The sequence below is a fragment of the Crotalus tigris genome, unplaced genomic scaffold (genome assembly GCF_016545835.1).
Source record: "Crotalus tigris isolate CLP2741 ecotype Arizona unplaced genomic scaffold, ASM1654583v1 scf7180000018371.15429387391:27106975, whole genome shotgun sequence".
Taxonomy (NCBI): Eukaryota; Metazoa; Chordata; class Lepidosauria; order Squamata; family Viperidae; genus Crotalus; species Crotalus tigris.
Window position 1 is genome coordinate 13,411,205 of NW_024096970.1, and position 20,675 is coordinate 13,431,879.

Consider the following 20,675-nt stretch of genomic DNA (forward strand, 5'->3'; position numbering starts at 1 on the left):
ACATAATGTGGGAAGTCAGCCCCACCCCAGAGAAGGAAATATTAAAAGGGCAGAATATTTCCTCAAAGGATCTTAAAGAGGCAGAAAAGCATGACCAGTTTTTTTCTTAATAGCCTGAAGTCGTCCTCCCCCAAGCAGAAACCAGTTCTATAGAAATGCAGATGTAAATACTGTAATCCATTCAGGAAGGTTGGAGGCCCCCAGCTATAAGTTTAGGAAGACAAAGACACCTAAAATCTACATACCCCACCCAAACTCTAGGACAGGGCATAATAGGATTAATCCACAGATTCCAAAGGGGCACACTCAGACTCAGATCAAAGTACATGACACAGAAAATACAAAGCATCAAACAGGAACAGGAAACAACCCCAAGAGCCCCAGAGGGTATAAAAATCCACTCCCTACAGGTGCTCTTTTTCTTTTCTTCCAGAGCCATTTTTCTACCTGGCTCTCCTCTTAAATAAACTGCAACCTTCTTTCTAAAACAGTCGCCATGTTGTTTATTCCCGGTTTGGACTGAACCACGATGAAGACTTTTCCTTCAACAATGATCAAGCTGAGAGAACACGAAGGACTGGATGAAACTTAGCTTGGCAGCCAGATATGCACAGAACTAGTTCCAACTACAAGCATTTTAAACATTTGTTGAAAAAAATATTATATAGGAAAAAAAGAAAAGCATTTTAAAGCTGGCTAGATGAAGACATAATATAGAATTATTGCAATACTCCTAAAATTGAGGACGTTCTGCATAGCCTGAAGCTGCATCCCCCATTTTGTGAGACTAATACATTTACTGTATATGTTGGAATAATTCATCACATTCCTCTGGAATACAATTCACCATATCTGATACTTCTGGTAAAATACTTAGACCATACTTAGAAATAATTAACAATTATTCTTAAAGAGTTCACAGGACTTTGTTTTTTTATGAACAACTGGAAATAACATCTGAGCACATTATCTCCTGGAATAATATCTTGAAAGTACAGCTAAATAAAATCAAATATAAGTCGTTTTTCACATGACCAAGATTAACAGGTGTACCTTATGCAGTGATAGGAAAGGTCTCATATTTTCTAGGGTCCCATTAATATATTTTGCTTTATTGTAATCTATTATGTTTGTCTAAACTACACTACTCTTGCTTTGTGAACTCGGCTAACGGTGATGTTTTCCAGCAATTCATGGTTAAGCAAGCCTCAAGTAAAGAGGCGGGTCTTTCTGCCACTGTATCGAAAGCGTATTGCGCAGGCGCACCCCGATTCTAACTCGAATATAATGCCTGGTAGCGTTTCAAATCCTGTGCACATGCGCACCAAGAAAGCGAGAGGCGGGGCGATGTTACTAATCGTCAGTGGGTAGTGATCTTACCGCCATTTTGACTTTCTTTTTTTTCCCCCTCCCCTTCTCCTTTTTTACAGCAATCGAAAAAAGCAGCGATAGAGCGGAGAGATCTTCGTGCGCTTTCTTTCCCTCCTTTCCGTCTTATTTGTGATCTGTACGGTTAGAAAACTCGAGCTATGTCCGCCAACAGGAACCTCAAGCAAGTGAAGATTGAAAACAGTTCTCCGGCCTCGGCTCCTCCGATGAGCATGGTGGGCGGCGGCCCTATGAAGGCACTGAGGGGTTTGGAGCAGCCGTCCGAGAATGAAGCTTTGGCCGCCGCTAGAGTGATGGTGAAGAAGGAAGAGGAGGAAAACAACAGAGGCTTTACCGTCGACATTAAGAGCTTCCTCAAGCCTGGCGAGAAGAGCTATACGCAAAGGTGTCGCCTCTTCGTCGGGAACCTTCCCACCGACATCACCGAAGAGGATTTTAAACGCCTTTTTGAGCGCTACGGGGAGCCCAGCGAGGTCTTCATTAACCGCGACCGTGGTTTCGGCTTCATTCGCCTGGTGAGAAACTGCGCCCGCCATTCTTAAGTTTCTGTGAGGGCACGAAGGGGATTTTTCCCCCTCCCCGTGAAATAACTGTATGTCCCTCATGAAACATGCCCACCCCTCCCTGGAGGGGGGGGATTTTGCCGCTAGTGGCGGAGCCTGGAGCCCCCCTCCTCGCCGCGGGCACGCGCCCCTCCCGCTTCAGATGCCGGGCGTGCGCCAGGCCTCCCGGATCGCTTTGTCCTTTCTTTTGCTGAGGTTGAAACTCGCGAGTATTTACAACACGTGCGCCGCTATTAAAACGTTTAAAGATTTGCCCAGTTTAAATAAAGTTTCCTTTAAAGTACTCTTCCCAGTGGTAAAATGAAGTTAAAGCGTTACTGAAATTCAGTATTGCGGCGACCATTCCTAAAAGGGGGCTACGTGTTGCTGCTGTTTGCGCTTTCCTTCAGTTCTTGTCCACGTGTTGGTCGCCGTTGCTGTCTAATAATTGAATTATATTTGTCTCGACGCAGTATTGTAGAGAGGGGCATGCTATATATTTTCTTACAAAATAATAAAACAATTTCTACCTTCATAATATCTCCAGGAGCTTTTTTCTCCTCCATCTTTGGGGAGGTATGCAGCAACAAAAATATGCAGAAAAAAAAGTCGATATCTGAAATTATATCTTTTTTTTTCTTTTGAAAAAAAATTGTATTCTTCCAGTTTGTGTATTGTTATCCTTAGGAAGATGACATAGAACAGTACAGTGACTGTCATAGTAATTTACAAACCATCTTTAGGTTCTACTGATAAATAATAAACTGTTTATGGGGAGAAGTCTATTTTAAAAAAAACTGTTCTTTACAATTGCTTCATTTATAAGTAAAGCATAACATTATCAATAGAACTGTCTCTCATAACCCTTGCAATCTTATCTACTTAACATTTTTAAAGATTAATACTTTTCTAAGAAGACATTAGTTTATAATACTTTGCTATTACTTTAGATTTCCTATTAAAGATGGTTTATTTTGGAAATGTTCCTTTAGTTTCTCATAGTTTAGGTATCTTTATCATCTTTAAACATCTATAACTTGTAAGATAGATAGCCATATAAATGTGATTAATAAATTCCTAGATCAAGACCACCTTTTTGAATTTACTGAAATATCTGGATCTGAATGGTGGAAGGGGTTGTCTTAGTGAAACTTAGAAAAGTTAGGACATATTACAGGTTATGTAAGGAATAAAGTTGTTCTGATAATGCAGTTAGAGCAGTGGTATGGCTGAAAATTGGTCCATAGTTTTCCTATACCCATTTAAATTCAAAATGGAGCTGGCTTATTTAAATAGACTTTCAGACCAGTTGGATTATGGACATGCTATTTTTTGTTTTGTTTTTGCTGGAAACTTATTACAATACACAATTGTTTTGTGTGCTTCAATTTATAATCTTCTGAGCTTTTATCCTAATTCAGGTACATTTTAAGAAAAATCTGGTTGATGACTTGATTAGTTTTGGAAGGCACACTAATTTTTTTTAAGTGAGAATTGTTTTGTATTCTCATTTTGTCTTATAAAGTGCTAGTGTGACTAATACTAGCTTTAACTTTAATTATCCAAGGCATAGTTCAAGGTAAAACACAAATGTGCTATGGTTTACCACTATGGTCAGCCTGTGGCAGAACACAAATAGTCATTTTGACAGCTATGAATCATAGTTTGTTCTTAGCTATAATTTGATAGGTGTTAATTAAGCCAATGAAAAAAGTTATATACTCTCTGCTTTTATTCTTCTATTGAGAAGGAATATCTGTTGAGTCTCAGATTATTTTCCTTTATACCTTTTATTTAAATTTTTATAGAGAACTGAGATAGAAAGTTAAAGTATGTTCATTTAAGCTATATGTATGGATGTATGTACATATGCACATGTATACACATATATAAAAGGACATTAATGAGTTTTAGCAGATGACTTCCTTCCCCCCCTTTCCATTTTGGCTCAGTTTTTTGTGAGGAAGAAACATGAATAGAAATATATATTTTATTTTGATTCATTGATTAAGTGCCATCAAATAAGGGTGGATTTGTAGAAACCACAGATTACACACACACAAACACACACCCCAAGATGATCTGGTGTTTTAATTTTCTCTGTTGTCCACTTATTTTATTATTTTTCCAGCACTTAGGGAGGCATAGATGTGTTTTTTTATACATGTTATGCTTACAAAAATCATGCGTCTGTTTTGTGAGCTTCATGACTCAATGTGAACTTAATGTTTCCCCAGTAAGTCCCTTGATCACTATTGTATATGCTATAATATTATAGTCAGGTTACTTGGTCCTGACTAGATTGATTTCTCTAACAATGAATACATTTAAATCTATATGGGGGATGCATGTGATAAAATATACCTAGTTCAGGAATGTCAAATTGCTGGGATGCATCATGGCAAAACAAAGTCATGATATGTCACATGATGTTGCGAGTTTGACACCCCTGACATAGTTAGCTTGTCAGTGAATTAATTAGATTATGGTTTAGTTCCAATACAAGGCATATAGCAAAGATTCCCTGTCTATTTAGGGAAATACAGGTTTACATTTGCAAATCATTTGTATTCTCTTATTTATTTTGATTTTGCTGTCTTGGAAGGCAGATTTCAAAAATATTTAGTATTCAATGGCCATGTAAATAAACTCTAATTGTACCTGTAAAGTAAGTTTTTTTGGGGTTGTGTTTTTTCTGGTTAGATGAGATACCAGAAAAGCTGGTTAAATCATTTAAAACTAAAAACTTTACTATTACTTTATAGAAATGTTTAAAGTTAATAAGAGGGATTTAATAAATTCTAGTCTGGGTTTATTCAATAGGTTTGAGGTTTTATCAAGCTAATTACAAGTGAGGAAGACAAGAATGCCTTTTCAAGCATAATTGCTTATTTAAAACTCCTTCAGTGACTACAATGAGACTTGTCCCTTATTTACTTTAAAGCTGGAAAGATTGTTTTTGAATTCCTTGTTTTAGCCTTTGTAGTCAAGCTGCTACAACTGATAGAGAATCTGGAAATTGTCTATGCAACTATTGGCAAGATTCCCACCAGCCACTGCAGTTTTTAATCTGCAAAAACGATCATCTGTCTTGTCACTGGAAGCAGTAATAGAGGGAAATATTGAAACACCTTTACAGGTTCTGAATAAGCCTAAAATACATGTAATGTTAAATTCTTAATTATATGTAATATTTACACATAATATAATTGCGTATGTATTTTGTAATTTTTTTGAAAAGGAGTCCAGGACCCTTGCTGAAATAGCAAAGGCAGAACTTGATGGAACCATTTTAAAAAGCAGGCCACTCCGAATTCGATTTGCCACCCATGGAGCTGCTTTAACAGTTAAGAATCTTTCACCAGTTGTTTCCAATGAGCTTTTGGAACAAGCTTTCTCTCAATTTGGGCCTGTGGAAAGAGCGGTTGTTGTCGTAGATGATCGTGGTAGAGCAACAGGCAAAGGTTTTGTGGAATTTGCTGCGAAACCTCCAGCACGTAAAGCTCTAGAAAGATGTGGTGATGGTGCATTCTTGCTTACAACGTAAGTTTACTCTTTTCCACATTTATTGTGATATTATGTGTTTAAAATATGTACTGCTAGCATCCTCAAGGCAGATCCTCCTAGAAATCAATAAAGATGAACTTTATTCCTCTAGCACAGGAACAAATGATCAGGGTCCAGAATATGGTAAGATTCCTGTAGATACTGACAAGGGTATAGGGAGTAATGATAGCATTGCCAGTACTGTGAGTCTGGTTTTACTCCAGAACACTTCAGGGGTTCCTCTTACCATTTCAAAACCAGATACTTAAGCCTAAGAGTCTCTAGCAGGGTTACCAAGTCCTTGCAGCTAACCAGTAAGGGGGAAATATCTCTCAGAAAGCTAATCAAGGATCAAATAATTACAGATACCAACCAGATGGGAAGAGGGACATCATAGGATGAGTTGATAGTCTCTCCCAATCAACCACACTTGAGAATGGCTGCTTGGCATTGAAAGCATTAGCATATCTGGTAAATGGTTAATCGATTATGTGTTGCCATGTTGATGTTGATTCTTAGTGGCCACCTAAATTTTTTGTATGATATGTAAAGATTTGACATGTTCAGACTGACAATATCACAGTACAGGTGAAAGTCCTTGACTTAGAGCTCAAAATTTTTGTTGCTAACATTTTGTTAAGTGAATTTTGCCCCATTTTACAACCTTTCTTTCTACAGTTAAGTGAATCACTGCAGTTATTAAGTTAGTACTACGGTTGTTAGAATCTGGCTTCCCCATTGATTTTATCAGAAGGTCGCAAAAGCTGATCACAGGACCCTGGGACACTGCAACTGTCAAATATGAGTCAGTTGCCACGTGTCTGAATTTTGATCATAGGACCATGGGGACGCTGCAATGGTTGTAAGTGAAAAATAGTCATAAGTCACTTTTTTCAGTGCCATTGTAACTGAATGGTCACTAAATGAACTGTTGTAAGTCAAGAATGCCTGTAAAGGAGTATAACAACAACCAAGGCAGAATAAGATGAAAGCCCTTCATACAAAGAGTCATAATTAATCATTTTGATAAATATAAATTTGGGGAGTACACAAAGGAATTGTTGAAAATTGAAGCAGAATGGCTGAGTTAATAAAGTCAATCGCAGAAGAATTGGATCATCATCCCCAGGTATTCCAAAAAAATATATATCTAAAGGTGGGAGTTGGTTAACCTATTTAAAACAAAAAAACATCAGGAAGATGAGTCAGTTCTCCTGATTTCAAGAAGAGAGAATAGAGGAAATTAATTTTCTAAATGCGCCTGTGTCCATTACCATCTCTGACCAAAGTGACCCCACAAGATAAAGATGATCAAAGTACCAATTATCTTAATTCCCTCCTGTTTGTCTTGAGCATGGAGCCACTGTCATATGCATTGATGTGTGTATACATACTAAGCATCTGGGCTACCAGATTTTGCAGTAGAGATAATTCTTGGCCTCCGGACACTTACAAACCATCAAAATCTACAAATGACTTTTTTTTTAATATATTTTATTGTTTTTTTAAATTTTAACAAAAAGTACTTAAGATACACCGTGGTGTTTGGGTAAACAAACATTCCAAAATAAAAACATACATAAACAGCTCAACTTAATACATTCACTGTCATCTCTCTATTTCCCTCAAATAACATAATAGATTTAATATATTCCATTTCTAGCTTAAATTTCTACTACTACTAAACCTGTTTTAAAACTTTATCAATTTACAATTACCATAATCAAATATTGTTTACATCAACAAATTATCACTTCAAGTATCTCTTCCAAATATATTCAAGCTCTTAATCTCTCTCATCCCTCTTTTTATCACCAATCTCATTTATTTCTTCTTCAAATAATAAGTAACTTAATTAAAAAAACAATGTTAAACCTTAATTCATTTCAATTCATTACACAAACTTCAAATTCCATCCAATTAATTATCATACCTTATCAAATCATATTATTATACACAAAAATCTCCTAATTAATTAAACACTTCAAAATTCCAGTCTGAAAACTCAACGTTTTTCCAATTTCAGTAAATCAATATATTATTCCAAAAAATACATTCTTAGTTTTTTAAAACATATACATATATGTTTAATACTATACATATTGTATTGTATTGTATTATAGTATTATAGTAGGATAGGATAGGATATATTTTTTATCCTTAATACAATCCATAAAGCCAAGTTTCTTCTTTCACTCCAAATTTAACTTTCATATTTCTATACTAGACAAATTTCCATAAAGCAAAAAGGTCATCTGACTAAATTAAACACACATGTATATAATTGTATTTTTCTTACTTCTAAGTCTAAATCTTTATCCTTAAAACAATCCATAAAATCTGTACCAGGCAAATTTCCATAAAACAAAAAAAAATCATCTAACTAATTTAAACACACATGTTTATAATTGTATTTTTCTTACTTATAAGAAATCATTATCCTTAAAACACTCCAAAAAGTCAGCATTGCCTTTTAATCCATTAAACAGTTTTAGATTTCTTTTTCAGTCTAATTCTGGGTTTTTTTCTCTGCCACATAGGCTTCTATAGAAGCGCTTCCTTTCAACCGATAAATCCATTCTTGTTGCTAGTAGTAATCTTTGAAAAAATATAAATCCCTTCCTCTGCAGTAAACGTCTTTTTTCCCTTTAAACCAACAAATCCATTCTTGTTGCTTGTAGTAATCTTTGAGAAAATATAAATCCCTTCCTTTACAATAAACGTCTTTTTCTCTTCTCCTTGCAGCGTCGTTGCTTTGTAGTTTGAGATCTTAGTCTTTGCTTCTTCTGATTCTCTAAGTTGTTGAAGAGAGGGTTGTCAGATGAAATAAGTTCCTCTTCTATCTCTGTAGATTCCTCTTCTGGTACATTTTGATTTAAGCCATAGTCAGTTGTAGCCTGAACATCAGTTTGAACAAATGTAGTAGAGTCTCTGAATCTTAATTCTAAAGTACAGTTTTTAATTGTAGCAAATATTTCTGCAGTGGCCTCATAGATATTTTCCAATATAAGTGCACAGTTCAGTTGTAGCTGAAATTTCTCCATTTTAATACTAATGCTTAAAAGAAGATCTCGTTTTCTTTTTTGTGGAGGCTATATTTAATGCAAACAACATCCACCCCGACAGCTTCCACAGTTGCACAGCTTATCTTTCCTTCAAAAGTGTTTTGAAATTCAGTAGGAAAATAAGCAGAAGTTGCAATATTAAACTTTCACCACTAGATGCTCTCAGTGAGTTAAAAAAGTCTTTTCCAAAAATCAATCCTTTTTTCTATCTTTTGAAGTATAATATATATGAAAAAAATAATACAGTTCTTAAAAAGAGAGGAGAGAGAAAACCTTTTCCATCTTTTTTTCCTTTTTAGTATCCAAATAAAATATATATAAAGGTAAAATATAGTCTTTTTCAATATTTATAAAACGCCTTTCTTCCCTCCCAAAAAGCAGAAGCCGCCTTTCCAAGCCAGGGAAATAATTCCAAAAGCTCTTACAGGTATCCAAACAAAAAAAGTAGAAAAGAGATGGTTACAAGAAAAAATTCTCACCCGGATTCACCAGGGGGGCACTCAAAGCTTAGATGTTGTCTGACTTATGGTCTGAAGAGGCAGGGCGATTGGCCATTTTACTGGCCGATCTTCTTCTCCGTCGGCCCTCGGAGATCATCCGGACAGCTGGAGGAGCCACCGCTCCTCTGCAGCCGGACAGCAGCCTCCTCGACGGAAGTCGCGCCCTCCAGGTCAACTTTGGACCTATATAAGGGTCCACCGACGGAGGGAAAACTAACCGCCGAGGAGAGACATCTCCCTGTGTGACTAGTGACGCCATGAACCGGAACCGGAAGTGAAAATCTACAAATGACTTGATATGTCCGAAAGAGCTGGGGCAGGATAAAAGACAAACAGTGGCAGTGTAATTCTGAACCACTTAGATTTCTTTGGCTAATGGTCTAAAAGCTAGCAATATGCAGAGAGGTCACTTTCTTGGGAATATTACTATAGACCAAATGGAGTTCCATTTCAGGAAGCCTATATTTTCCACTTCTGGTGGAGGCATGGAGAGCTAAAAGTGAGAGTTTCGTCTAATGGTTAAGGTTAGAAAGAAGGACCCATGAGTTCAAGTCACTTGAAGTCAAGTGTCACCTTAGCCATGAAAAATAGCTGGATAGCCTTGGGCCAGTCTCTCTCAGCCTAATCCACCTCACAGTGTTATTGTTGTGTGGTAAATAGGAGAAGGAAGGCGTATTAAGTATGTTTGCTGCCTTGAGTTATTTGTAAAAATAAGGGTAGGATAAAAATTAAATAAATGAATAAACGCTGCTGTGTGAAGATAACCACAGAACCTCTTTCGAACCTCTCTGAACAAAGAAGAGATGGAGATTGCCCACATTTACTCCAAATTTCTGCTCTTTAGAAGAGGACCATAGGACAACAATCTCCTATGGGCTTAAGTCCTGGGAGATGAAGGAATTAATGAAACTCAAAACTGACAGGGCCTTTTAGGGAAAACCAAGTTCACTAATCTTGATTCTAGTCACTTTTGTGAATTATTTAACCATTTTAAAGCTTTTAGAGATCTTCAGAATGACAAACTATCTGGTGAGTGTATCTTCATTTCTGTATAAAGGAAAAAAAATAAATTAAAAAAATTTGAAATAAATGGAAAAAGGCTAAATAACAATTTGAACCAAGAAAATTATAAATGAATTATGGATTCAATAAATTTGGAATATTGAAACTTTTCCTACAAGATTTTGGAACTTACTATATAAAATAAACAGATTTAGTGGGTACCAAAGTTATTTTGTCTGCTGTAAGTCATGACACATTAGAGACATTATGATTTAAATTGAAAAATAAAAGTAAAGATTCTAGGCAAAAAAAAAACCTTTGCATTTGGTTTTGATTAGGTTGGGATTTCTAAAAAAGATAACAAAATACTATAATGTTTTAAATATTAAGGAACACTTTGAAGAATGGGGCCAGAAATTAGTAGCCATAATATCAACAACAATAATACAATAATGATATTGGCAACAATGTCTGCTTCTAAGGATGTTAAGGAATATGGAACAAATCTTGCTTGATGCAGAAATAGTGGAATCAGAAATATTGGATTAAAAAGGGGGCTTACAAAATAGAGAAAGTGAAATATAAGTGACAGCCAAAAGAATGGAAGTGAAAATACAAATGATAAACCAAAAGAATGGCTTGGCTAATATCTTTTTATTGAGTATACAAAAGAGGCTTAATGATTGAATTTAGGATGGACTCAAAAATTACGCATTTTGGGCATTTAGCAGCTGGATCTCATTTACAACCGGTTTTTGCATTCTGCAATTTTTTAGTAAAAAAATGCCTATTGGATAAGTTGGATTAGGATTTACAGCCCACATGATATGCTTAATGACAATGGTGATTCATTTAATGGCTGTTGTATACATGTTAACTTGATTTAACAACTGCCATGACTTGCAACCAAAATTCTGAGCTCAATTGTAGTTATAAGTGGTATTTCCTCAGCACTAGTGTGCTGTTTCTCTCAATCACACACTATGCCTTCATGCGACCAGCACTTAACTATCACATACTTTGAACATATTAGGCAAATTCTTGAAAGCTGCTTCATTTGAAAGATGATCTTTCTTAACATTTGTGGTCTCAAGTAGAACTAGGGAACCTAGGAGCCTTCTCAATGAAGGAAGAAATAGTGGTTCTATGGTTTTACCTCTTCCTTATTATGGTCAAGGGCATTTTCAAATTTCACAAGGGGTAGGAGATGAACAAGCAGGTTTTTTGCTATATCCCAGTCATCCCATGGAATATATTTGATACAAGTTTAATGTGCACAAACATTTTAGAATTTTAGAAGGGTGATATTTGTCTCCCATAACTCAATCTTCCATAAGCAAGTGGGTCACAGAACAACAATTCTGTTTCTTTGTTAAATCAGCAACCTTCAAAGCACTGGCAATGGGTTTTCATATGTAGATATTCATAGGGCAGCAGTCTGGGTTTGATCAGCTAAGTTAAAAGTGTACTTCTGAATAGTAAGAAAATGATTAGGAAATCAGCAAGTCAAACTAATTTCCTATATCCTGTATAGGTTTTTTTAAAATTTTCCTTACCACATAACAGCAAGTTTTTGCTTATCTGTGTTTATCTGTGCAGCTTTTCTTTGGAAAAAATTTCTCAGTTGAAGTTGGAGAAATGAAGAGCTTTGGTTTATTTCACTAGATTTCAAATGTCAGGATCCTTTTTGATCAGAAGAGTGGAATTAATCTTACCACTTTGGACCCATCTTTTGTTGACAAGAATGATGCCTCAAGTCAAAATAAAATAAAGTTTTTTTAAAGTCATCCTATGTCAGTGATGGCGAAACTTTTAGGGACCGAGTGCCCAAATAACGCCCCCCACCCCTGCTCCGCTTCCCGCCCTGCCTGCTCCACCCCCACCCAACCCCTGCCCCACCTGCCTGCAGGACCATGCACTGCCTCCATGGCCCACCGCAGCAGATTGCCGAGGCAGCCCTGTAGCGCCGTGGCAGCCACGTCCTCCGCCCACACCCCGCAGCATCACCTGCACACTCTGGGGTGCGAGGGCGGCTATGTCCTTGGCTGCGTTGCTCTGTGCAGGCCACGCCCAGGGGTGACTCTCCTCCGGGGGGGCTGCTGGTGATGAGGGGTATCTGGGGGGAGGGGGCTGGGGCAACGGCATGCGTGCCCACAGAGAGGGCTCCGAATGCTGCCTCTGGCACGTGTGCCATAGGTTCGCTACTACTGTCCCATATTATCAACAACTTAAATCTAGCATGTACAGATAGTCCTCAACTTACAACAGTTCATTTAGTGATTATTCAAAGTTACAACCGCACTGAAAAAAGTGACTTACAACTATTTTTCATACCTATGACTGTTGCAGCATCCCCAAGGTCACGTGATCAAAATTCAGATGCTTGGCAAGTGACTCATGTTTATGATGGTTGAAGTGTCCCAGGTCATGTGAACACCTTTTGCGACCTTCTGACAAGCAAAGTCAGTGGGAAAGCCAGATTCATTTAACAGCCATGTTACTAACTTAACAACTGCAATGATTCACTTAACAACAGAAATTTTGGGCTCAGTTGTGGTTGTAAGTCGAGGAGTATCTGTATCTCCCATATGCAGATCTTAGTTCACGCCTGCTGTTTGAATAGTAGATTGGCAGTGTGAGTTTGAGTTTACATATTCCTCATTAACAGTGTGTATATATTACTTGTTTTAAGAACACCTAGACCTGTTCTTGTTGAACCTATGGAACAATTTGATAATGAAGATGGTTTGCCTGAGAAATTAATGCAAAAAACACAACAGTATCATAAGTAAGTACCCACTTCTAAAACAGAATATTAGAAATAAAAAAGAAGTAATAAAGAAATAGCATCTTAATCAAAATTCTCATTAAAACAAATCTTGTACAATGTACCATGATAAAATTAGAGCTTAAAATTTCTTAAAATGGGTTGGTTGTATATTATATAACAAACAGAACAAGACTTACCATGATTGAAAAAGTATAATTGTGTCAGAAAAGCAATGAAACTTGTAGAGTTTAGATCTGTTTTCTGTTATAAATTTTCTGAGATACCTTGCCATTTCATAGGGAAAGGAAAGGATAGAAGCAGTATAAAGAAATAAGCAAGTTTCGGAATGTAATTTTAGCAAGATGAAAAGCATTTTCCTATGCGATCTGCTGCTCAGAAATAAAGCACACAGCAAAGTAAATTTTCTGCAACCTTCCCTGCCCATGTCAGTATTTCGTACCAGTAGTATCAGTTGAGCCCATTGGGGATTATTTCTTTGGGTAGCAGATAGTAGGAATGATTGCTCTTCCTTTATGTTTCCAGACTTGCTCATTTGAAGAGCTCTGAAGAAAAAAATGTTTATGCTGCTAGTGGAATAAAGATTTTCATGCTTCCCACTTTCCACTTTAAATTTTACACATTATCCCAGTCTTTGTACTTAAGCAGACAAGCTTTAGTTTCTTTGGCACTAAATTAGCCATAGGCAATAAAATCAGTAACACCATTATTTAAGAATCCATACAGAAGAAGCCTTGAAGAAATGAATTGGAAAATTTGCAGGCAAATTTGCTGTTATATTTATCAAATGACCGCATTAAAGTAAAATGTGTCTTCTCTTAGGGAAAGAGAACAGCCCCCACGTTTTGCCCAACCTGGAACATTTGAATTTGAATATGCTTCACGATGGAAAGCTCTTGATGAAATGGAAAAACAACAGCGGGAACAAGTTGATAGAAATATTAGAGAAGCTAAGGAGAAGCTAGAGGCAGAAATGGAAGCAGCTCGACATGAGCATCAGTTAATGTTGATGAGACAAGGTATTCTTCATAAATTATTGCTTTAATCATGTGGGCTGAAGAATATTGGAAATAGTCTGATTATTTGGATTAACACATTTAATACAATTCAAAATAATAACACACATGGACACATGTATGTATACACACACATACACACACACAGTATATCAATAGTGAGGGACCTGTGACTCATGGTCTGTATATTTGAAATACAAATATCTGGCCTTTGATAGTGACCTAATTCAGATAAGCTCTTTCAAACACAATCAGTGCATGAGAGTTGATTGCTGGTTTTCTGAACATAAATGTTTTTCTTTGTAGAGGAAGAACTTTCTCCAAAGCCTACTTCATTTGGTTATTTGAGCCAGTAAGATAGACAGTCATTTGCACTGTATTAAGTACAGAACTATTAATATATTGAGATTTTTGTATGATGCAGACAAAAAAACCAAAAAAATTGACTTACTGAACAAATAGGGAAAAGCCACAATTTCCTACAGTTCACTAATTAAACTGTTTGTTGTTCTTTCAACATTTTTTTGATATTACTTTAATTCTAAGTAATAGTCATATTTCTTAAAGTTGGATATTAACATTTGAAGTAATGTATGATGTATGATAAATGAAGTGGTGTACAGAATATAAAATTTGAGTTATAACTGAGCAGCAATTCAGATTTTTCCATCTGCAGTATTGATTTGAACAGAACTGCTTCTTATGTTCATATTAGTAAAGTTGGAAGGGACCTTGGAGGTCATCTAGTCCAACCCTCTGCTCGGGCAGGAAACCCTACACCATTTCGGACAAATGGCTGTCCAGTCTCTTCTTAAAAACTTCCAGTGTTGGAGCATTTACTGCTTCTGGAGGCAGGTTGTTCCACTGATTAATTGTTCTCACTGTCAGAAGTTTCTCCTTAGTTCTAGGTTGCTTCTCTCCTTGATTAGTTTCCACCCGTTGCTTCTTGTCCTGCCTTCAGGTGCTTTGGAAAATAGCTTAATTCCCTCTTCTTTATGGCAGCCCCTGAGATATTGGAATACTGCTATCATGTCCCCCCTTGTCCTTCTCTTCGTTAAACTAGACATACCCAATTCTAGCAACCGTTCCTTGTATGTTTTAGCCTCCAGTCCCCTAATCATCTTTGTTGCTCTTCTCTGTACTCTTTCTAGAGTCTCAACATCTTTTTTGCATCGTGGTGACCAAAACTGGATGCAGTATTCCAAGTGTGGCCTTACCAAAATGTCCTATCAATTTAAATTATTTTTTTGTGTTAGGGATAACAAATTTCAGTCTTTAACACATCCCTTTTCACATTTTTGTCTCTTTGCTGTGAAAGTTCAGGTACATTGTGGTTCGCTTAAAGACAGAGTTTGGTTTAGCCTTCAATAGTTTCTGTACCTTGGTGAAGCATTCCGGGTCCCAGAAAATATGTCCAAAAACTGAGAAAAAGGCTTCAACTTAATATTTATGTGATCTATGATTAAAAATCCATTGTTTCTAGTTCTTTAAATTTTTCTTACTGATAATCTGTTTCAAAGAGGTCAAATTATTTATGCTTGTTTGTTGATGTTTATGCTTATTTTGGTGAGGATATTTATACTATTTGTGTCAGAACAATAGTTACTATAGCTGTTTTAACTTTTTCCAGATCTTATGAGGCGTCAGGAAGAATTGAGACGTTTAGAAGAACTTCGAAACCAGGAGCTACAGAAAAGAAAGCATATACAATTAAGGTAGTCCATAGGTTTTTAAATATTGGATTAAGCAGCTCAGTGTGTAACTTTTTAAACTTCACAGTTTGACATTGCTTCTGAATTCTTCTCTGAAAAACTTCAGAGGAAGATATCTCCATTTTCAATTTACTAAATGAATTGATGATACAATGCCAATGAAACCTTTTTTAAAATCAGACTTCTGGGTAAGAAATGGCAGGTTAAATGATGAGGCTTTAAGGATATGTTTCTAAATAAGAGATGGTATTTTAGAAGAAGAAATAATTTGTATTTTAAGAGAAGGTGATGAATTAAAATTGTTTATACTTGTGACGAAGGAGGAAGTAATTTATTTATATGCTTTTTTTTCTTTACTTATTTTTTTCTTCCTTCACCTAGTTTTTCTTTTTCTTTTCTTTTTTTAGTTTGTATTAGTTTTTATTGTTGCAGTGGTAATTTTTTAATAAAATCAAAATATAATTTTAATATAAAGTCACAAATCTGAGATGGACTGTTACATAAATATGATAAATTAATAAATAGTGATAATTCTAATTGTATTTTATCATACTACAGAATAAGTTTTTATTGCACTTTTATTGTGATACACATCAAGAAAGTGAAAATACTTCCTAAGTTTTCTTTCTTTCCATCCCTCTTCTCCCCCCTCCCCCCACCTTCCCTACAATGCCCTTGCACTGTGGTGTATCCTCCTCTCCCATACATGTTAAAATTTTAAAGTATGGGCAGCTCTGCTGTCCTGGCTTCTCCTCTCCTCGGAAAAGACTGCTCTCCCCCCACCCTGCGCTCTCCCTCTCTGAGACTTTTTTCTTTTGGAGGAAGGTGAAGGGACGCGGCTGCCTGTTCGCCCGTCCAGCCCAGCCTCGGGAGACACGTGGCTGACTTGGCTTCCCAGGGAGCGATGCCCCCGCTGGACACCGCCCCAGCCGGGACTGCTGCCCAGTCTGGGGAGATGCGTGGCTGGCTCGGCTTCCCAGGGAGTGATGTCCCCGCTGTCCGCTGCCCCCACTGCATTGGCTATTTCGCCATCGCAAGAGGGCGCCAAGGGGATGCTGCTCTCCCTGCAGCACGGGTGCACCATGGGCAGCTGGGCCGGCAACAGGGAGTGCCACTGCGGGGATGAGGGGGGTCTTGACCCACCACTGGCCTCACAGCCCAAGGTCTCCTCCTGCAGCACTGAGGGCGGCAGCGGCTCCCCAAAAGCAGCCGAGGAAGGTGCCACAAATGAAGCCGAGGTGGGGCTGGGTGGTGGAGAGCTCCGCGGCAGCGGTGGCAGTGGGAGGATGGCGAAGGGGCTCGGCTGCCCGGTCGCCACTGCCTCTCTGGCCTCGCTCAGTGCGACCAGCAGCGACAGCGGTAGGGGAAGGACGGCGAAGGGGCACGTCTGCCCGGTTATCGCCACCTCTCCGGCCTCACTCAGCGCAACCGGTGGCGGCGGGAGGACGGCCAAGAGGCGCCACACAGCAGGTAGGGAAAGGGCTGGGCAGGCGCCACGAGGGAATCTCTCGAAAGAGGCCGTGGAGATCCGCTGCCCGGGAGACAGCCGAAAGGCGTGGGCAGAGAGGGGAAGATACCAAGACCCCCGGCGACACCCCCCCCGACTAACAGGCGGCAGCAGGGCGAGGGGAGACCCGCCGGGCAGGGAAGAGGCATCCCGAGACTGGCCACCCGCGGCTCCTTACCCAGGTTCTACCACCTTTCCAGCAATCCTCCCAGCTCTTCCTTCGCTGCCACCACATGCAATCTGAAGAAGGAAAGAGGTTTGTGGGCAGTCCCAGAAACCAAAGAAGTTCAACCAATCAATTCAAACTTTGTGAGAAGTTTGAATTGATTGGTTGAACTTTTTTAGTCCCACTTTTTTTTTTCCAGACTGCACATGGTGGCTGAGGCAGCTCTGGAGCTATGGGTTGCCGACCTGTGATATAGGTTCTTTAAGACATGTACTAAAGATCACTCTGATGCAGGACATGTCAAACTACAGTGAAAAAAACAACTGAAAAAGAATAACTAGTAAGGCTGAACATAATGTGTGACATTGGGAAAGAAAGTATTTTTCCATGAAAATATGTGGCAAAAATTTTAGAAAGTCGTATTTTATATGTGACATCTAGGCATGAAGAAGAACATAGGAGACGTGAAGAAGAGATGATGCGCCAGAGAGAACAGGAGGAACTGAGGAGACAGCAAGAAGGTTTCAAGCCGAATTTTATGGATACTGTAAGTAGAACTCTTTATCCCAATTAATGTGATATTAATTCAATTTAAAACAAAATTATATTTCTAAGTCTTTTTTTTGTATTGTAATTTTGTACAATCTGTAAAATCTTTATAGCTCATCTTACAATTTTCCAAAATAGAAAGAGTGCCCATATTTTAAAGGTAGATTAAAATCTTGATTCAGTGGACTAATTTGGAGAGAGGAGAGTTATTGAGAATTTGTCATGACAATTTGCATTTTTTGCACAGTCATTTGCATATTATTTCTTTCAGTGTATTGGTATTTATATGATGACATTACAACAATGATATAATTACACATGTGACTTTAATGTAGATTTCATTTGCATAATGATGTCATTGTTTAAATGACATAAATAACTCTTGAAAATATGTGCCATCTAGCAGCCATCTACCTGAAGTAACATATATCAGGAAGGTCTTGATAAATGTTTAATGGAAACCAGATAAGTAGGAGATTAATCAGAACCAGGCGTGGTTCCTAAAAAGGTGATCTTTTCATTGTGGGTGTTTTCGCAGAGAAGTTCCTTAGAGAAATTTATAGATATATGTATGGGAGGTGTATTGCTCCACCAAATTCTGTCCAGAATAGTGGAAATAACAAGTACTAGGGTAGAGGCTGTAATTGAGATGACTGGAGAAACATTGAGGAACAGAAATTTGTTTAAGGGAAAGCCTTTTCCTCCTACACCAGCAATACAAAGATTCAAAATCAGCTCATAAGCGTACATTGTGAATCCCTGTGAAATAAATGGTTTCCTAGAGCTCTTACCATAGTGTTATCTCTGTACTTGACTGCTTCAAAACTTGCCAAATTTGGTACTCGACACATTTTGACGTGAAAATGTTGTTCCAGTACTCGTTTGTTTGGTACTTGATATGCTGTAATAGGAAGGGGGGGATGGCCATGGAGAACAGACAGGATGTTGCCCATGCCGGGAAGGTTGCTGCAAAAGGAAGCGGGGGACAGTCTCTAAGGGCGGATAGGAAATTGCCCATGCTGGGAAGATCACTGACGTAAAAAAAGGGACAGACAGAAAGTCTTTCCCTGCCGAAACAAAGGGTCACATGGTTTGTTTGGTACTTATCATTTTTAATACTTGTCGCACCTCTTGGAACCAATTAATGACAAGTACTGAGATACCACTGTATAACCAATATTAGCTATGTGACTGCTTAATTTTCAGGAATTACATTGTAAATTGCTGAGATACATACTAGAACCAGTAGCTGTGCAAATTGTTATGGGTTTTTGGATATAATAGGTAGAATCTATTAGAACTATAGTCTCGGCCATCTAACTGTTACTTTTATCTCTGGTGATTGTCCTCTGATCTTTGGTTTCAGAGTTCTACATGGGGCTGCCCTTGAAGGGCATCTGGAAGTTTCAACTGGTGCAGAATATGGCTGCATGGACAGTTATATATGTGCTTCTAGGATGGCACACATTACACCTCTGATCTGTGAGCTGCATTGGTTGCCAGTTTGCTTCTGGGAGCTGTTCAGGGTGTTCTTTTTGACCTTTAAAGCCCTGTACGGCATGGGCCAGATTATTTGGGGGTCCATCTCTTCCCAATTACATCTTCCTGCCCTATCAGATCCAGCAGAAGAGGTATACTCCAGGTCCTGTCTCTTAAGGCAGAGGTCCCCAACCTTTTGGGCACCAGAGATCGGTTACCTGGAGAGATGTTTTTCTGTGGACCAGAGGGGAGCGTGGTTTTGAGTGCTGCCTGCATCCTGTGGGTGGGCTTTGCTTGTTTGTGCGGCCCAGTTGCTGGCATGCCGCGGCCCGGTAGTGCTCCACAGACCAGGGCTTTGGGACCCCTGTCTTAAGGACTTCCATCTAGTGGGACCCAGGAGTCATGCCATTTCTCTTTAGAGCAGCATTCTCTCTAAGGTGAGGTTAGCTCCATCTTTCTTACCTTCTGAAAAGCCTTGAAAAATGTGGTTTTTCCATCAAGTCTGGGGATTCTACAGCGAGCCTTAAAAATGAATGAGGCTAAATGATGGTTGTCCTCCCAGTATCTTGGGTTTTTTTTCCTTTATGTTTTTATTTTTTAATTTTTGTTACTTATTTCTGATGTTTTTTATATTGTGATATGGTCTTAATTGTTATTTTGCTTGTAAGCTATGTAGACTCACTTTTTGCAAAATGGGCAGTTGTATAAATGGGCTGGTTAAACTAAATAAATGAATTCCATAAATGAGTATAGAAATAATTATTTCAACTACCCAGCTAATTAAATCAGTTACATGACCTATCTTTAGTTTCATAATTTCTCAATCTAAAGCTTGTCTATTTTGTCTGGCCATATGTCAAATTTCAGCTACTTTGTTATGAGTCTTGAGAATATTTGCCTTGTCATTTGCAACTTCTAACATACAACTGCTTTTTCCTATTTCAATTGTTCATGCTATTCCATAGTTTGGGAACATTACAAATATTTTTTTAAACGTATTGTTCCTTAACTTCATGCATTAGCAACTGGAGTTTGTATCTCTTAGGCAGGGAAAATATACCAATATAGTAACTCTACATCTGCTGGTCAGATGTTAACGTGCCTTCATTCCTCACAAAAAAATAATATCCTACTAGACCAATGAACTTGTTTCTTCTTTTTAGTTTAACTTAGATTGCATATACTAGTTCCTACTAATGTACAATCATTACATTATAAACAATAGGTTTTTTTTATAGTGGTTCATATACATATTCAGAGACATTCCCTACATTACTTGCCATATGTTTGTTTTGGCTGTTATAGCCAAGGTCACAACATGTCTGTGTTATATGACAGAGCTCATATTTGAAGACAAATGTTTTGTTACAATCAATAGTTTCTGAGCTTGTAAAAACAGATACTGAAAAGCAAC

General features: G+C 37.9%; 1 protein-coding gene across 8 annotated transcripts in view; it reads left to right on the top strand.

The window, feature by feature from the left end:
• The first annotated feature begins 1,353 nt into the window (after positions 1–1,353).
• PSPC1 (paraspeckle component 1) overlaps positions 1,354–20,675 on the top strand; it is a 60,790-nt gene continuing 41,468 nt past the window's right edge. For 4 of the 8 annotated variants that reach the window (XR_005557698.1, XR_005557701.1, XR_005557702.1 and 1 more), the window contains exons 1-6: positions 1,354–1,904; positions 5,173–5,474; positions 12,737–12,832; positions 13,655–13,851; positions 15,479–15,563; positions 17,675–17,780. Coding sequence is in view for 2 of the 8 variants with exons in the window: in XM_039351498.1 (XP_039207432.1) it covers positions 1,530–1,904; positions 5,173–5,474; positions 12,737–12,832; positions 13,655–13,851; positions 15,479–15,563; positions 17,675–17,780; positions 19,149–19,172 (1,185 nt within the window). In the remaining 6 variants the exon portion in view is untranslated. Of the gene's footprint in view, positions 1,905–5,172; positions 5,475–12,736; positions 12,833–13,654; positions 13,852–15,478; positions 15,564–17,674; positions 17,781–19,148; positions 20,001–20,675 lie in introns of those variants that run through there. The other 4 variants (XR_005557697.1, XR_005557699.1, XM_039351498.1 and 1 more) reach the window with 3 other exon arrangements.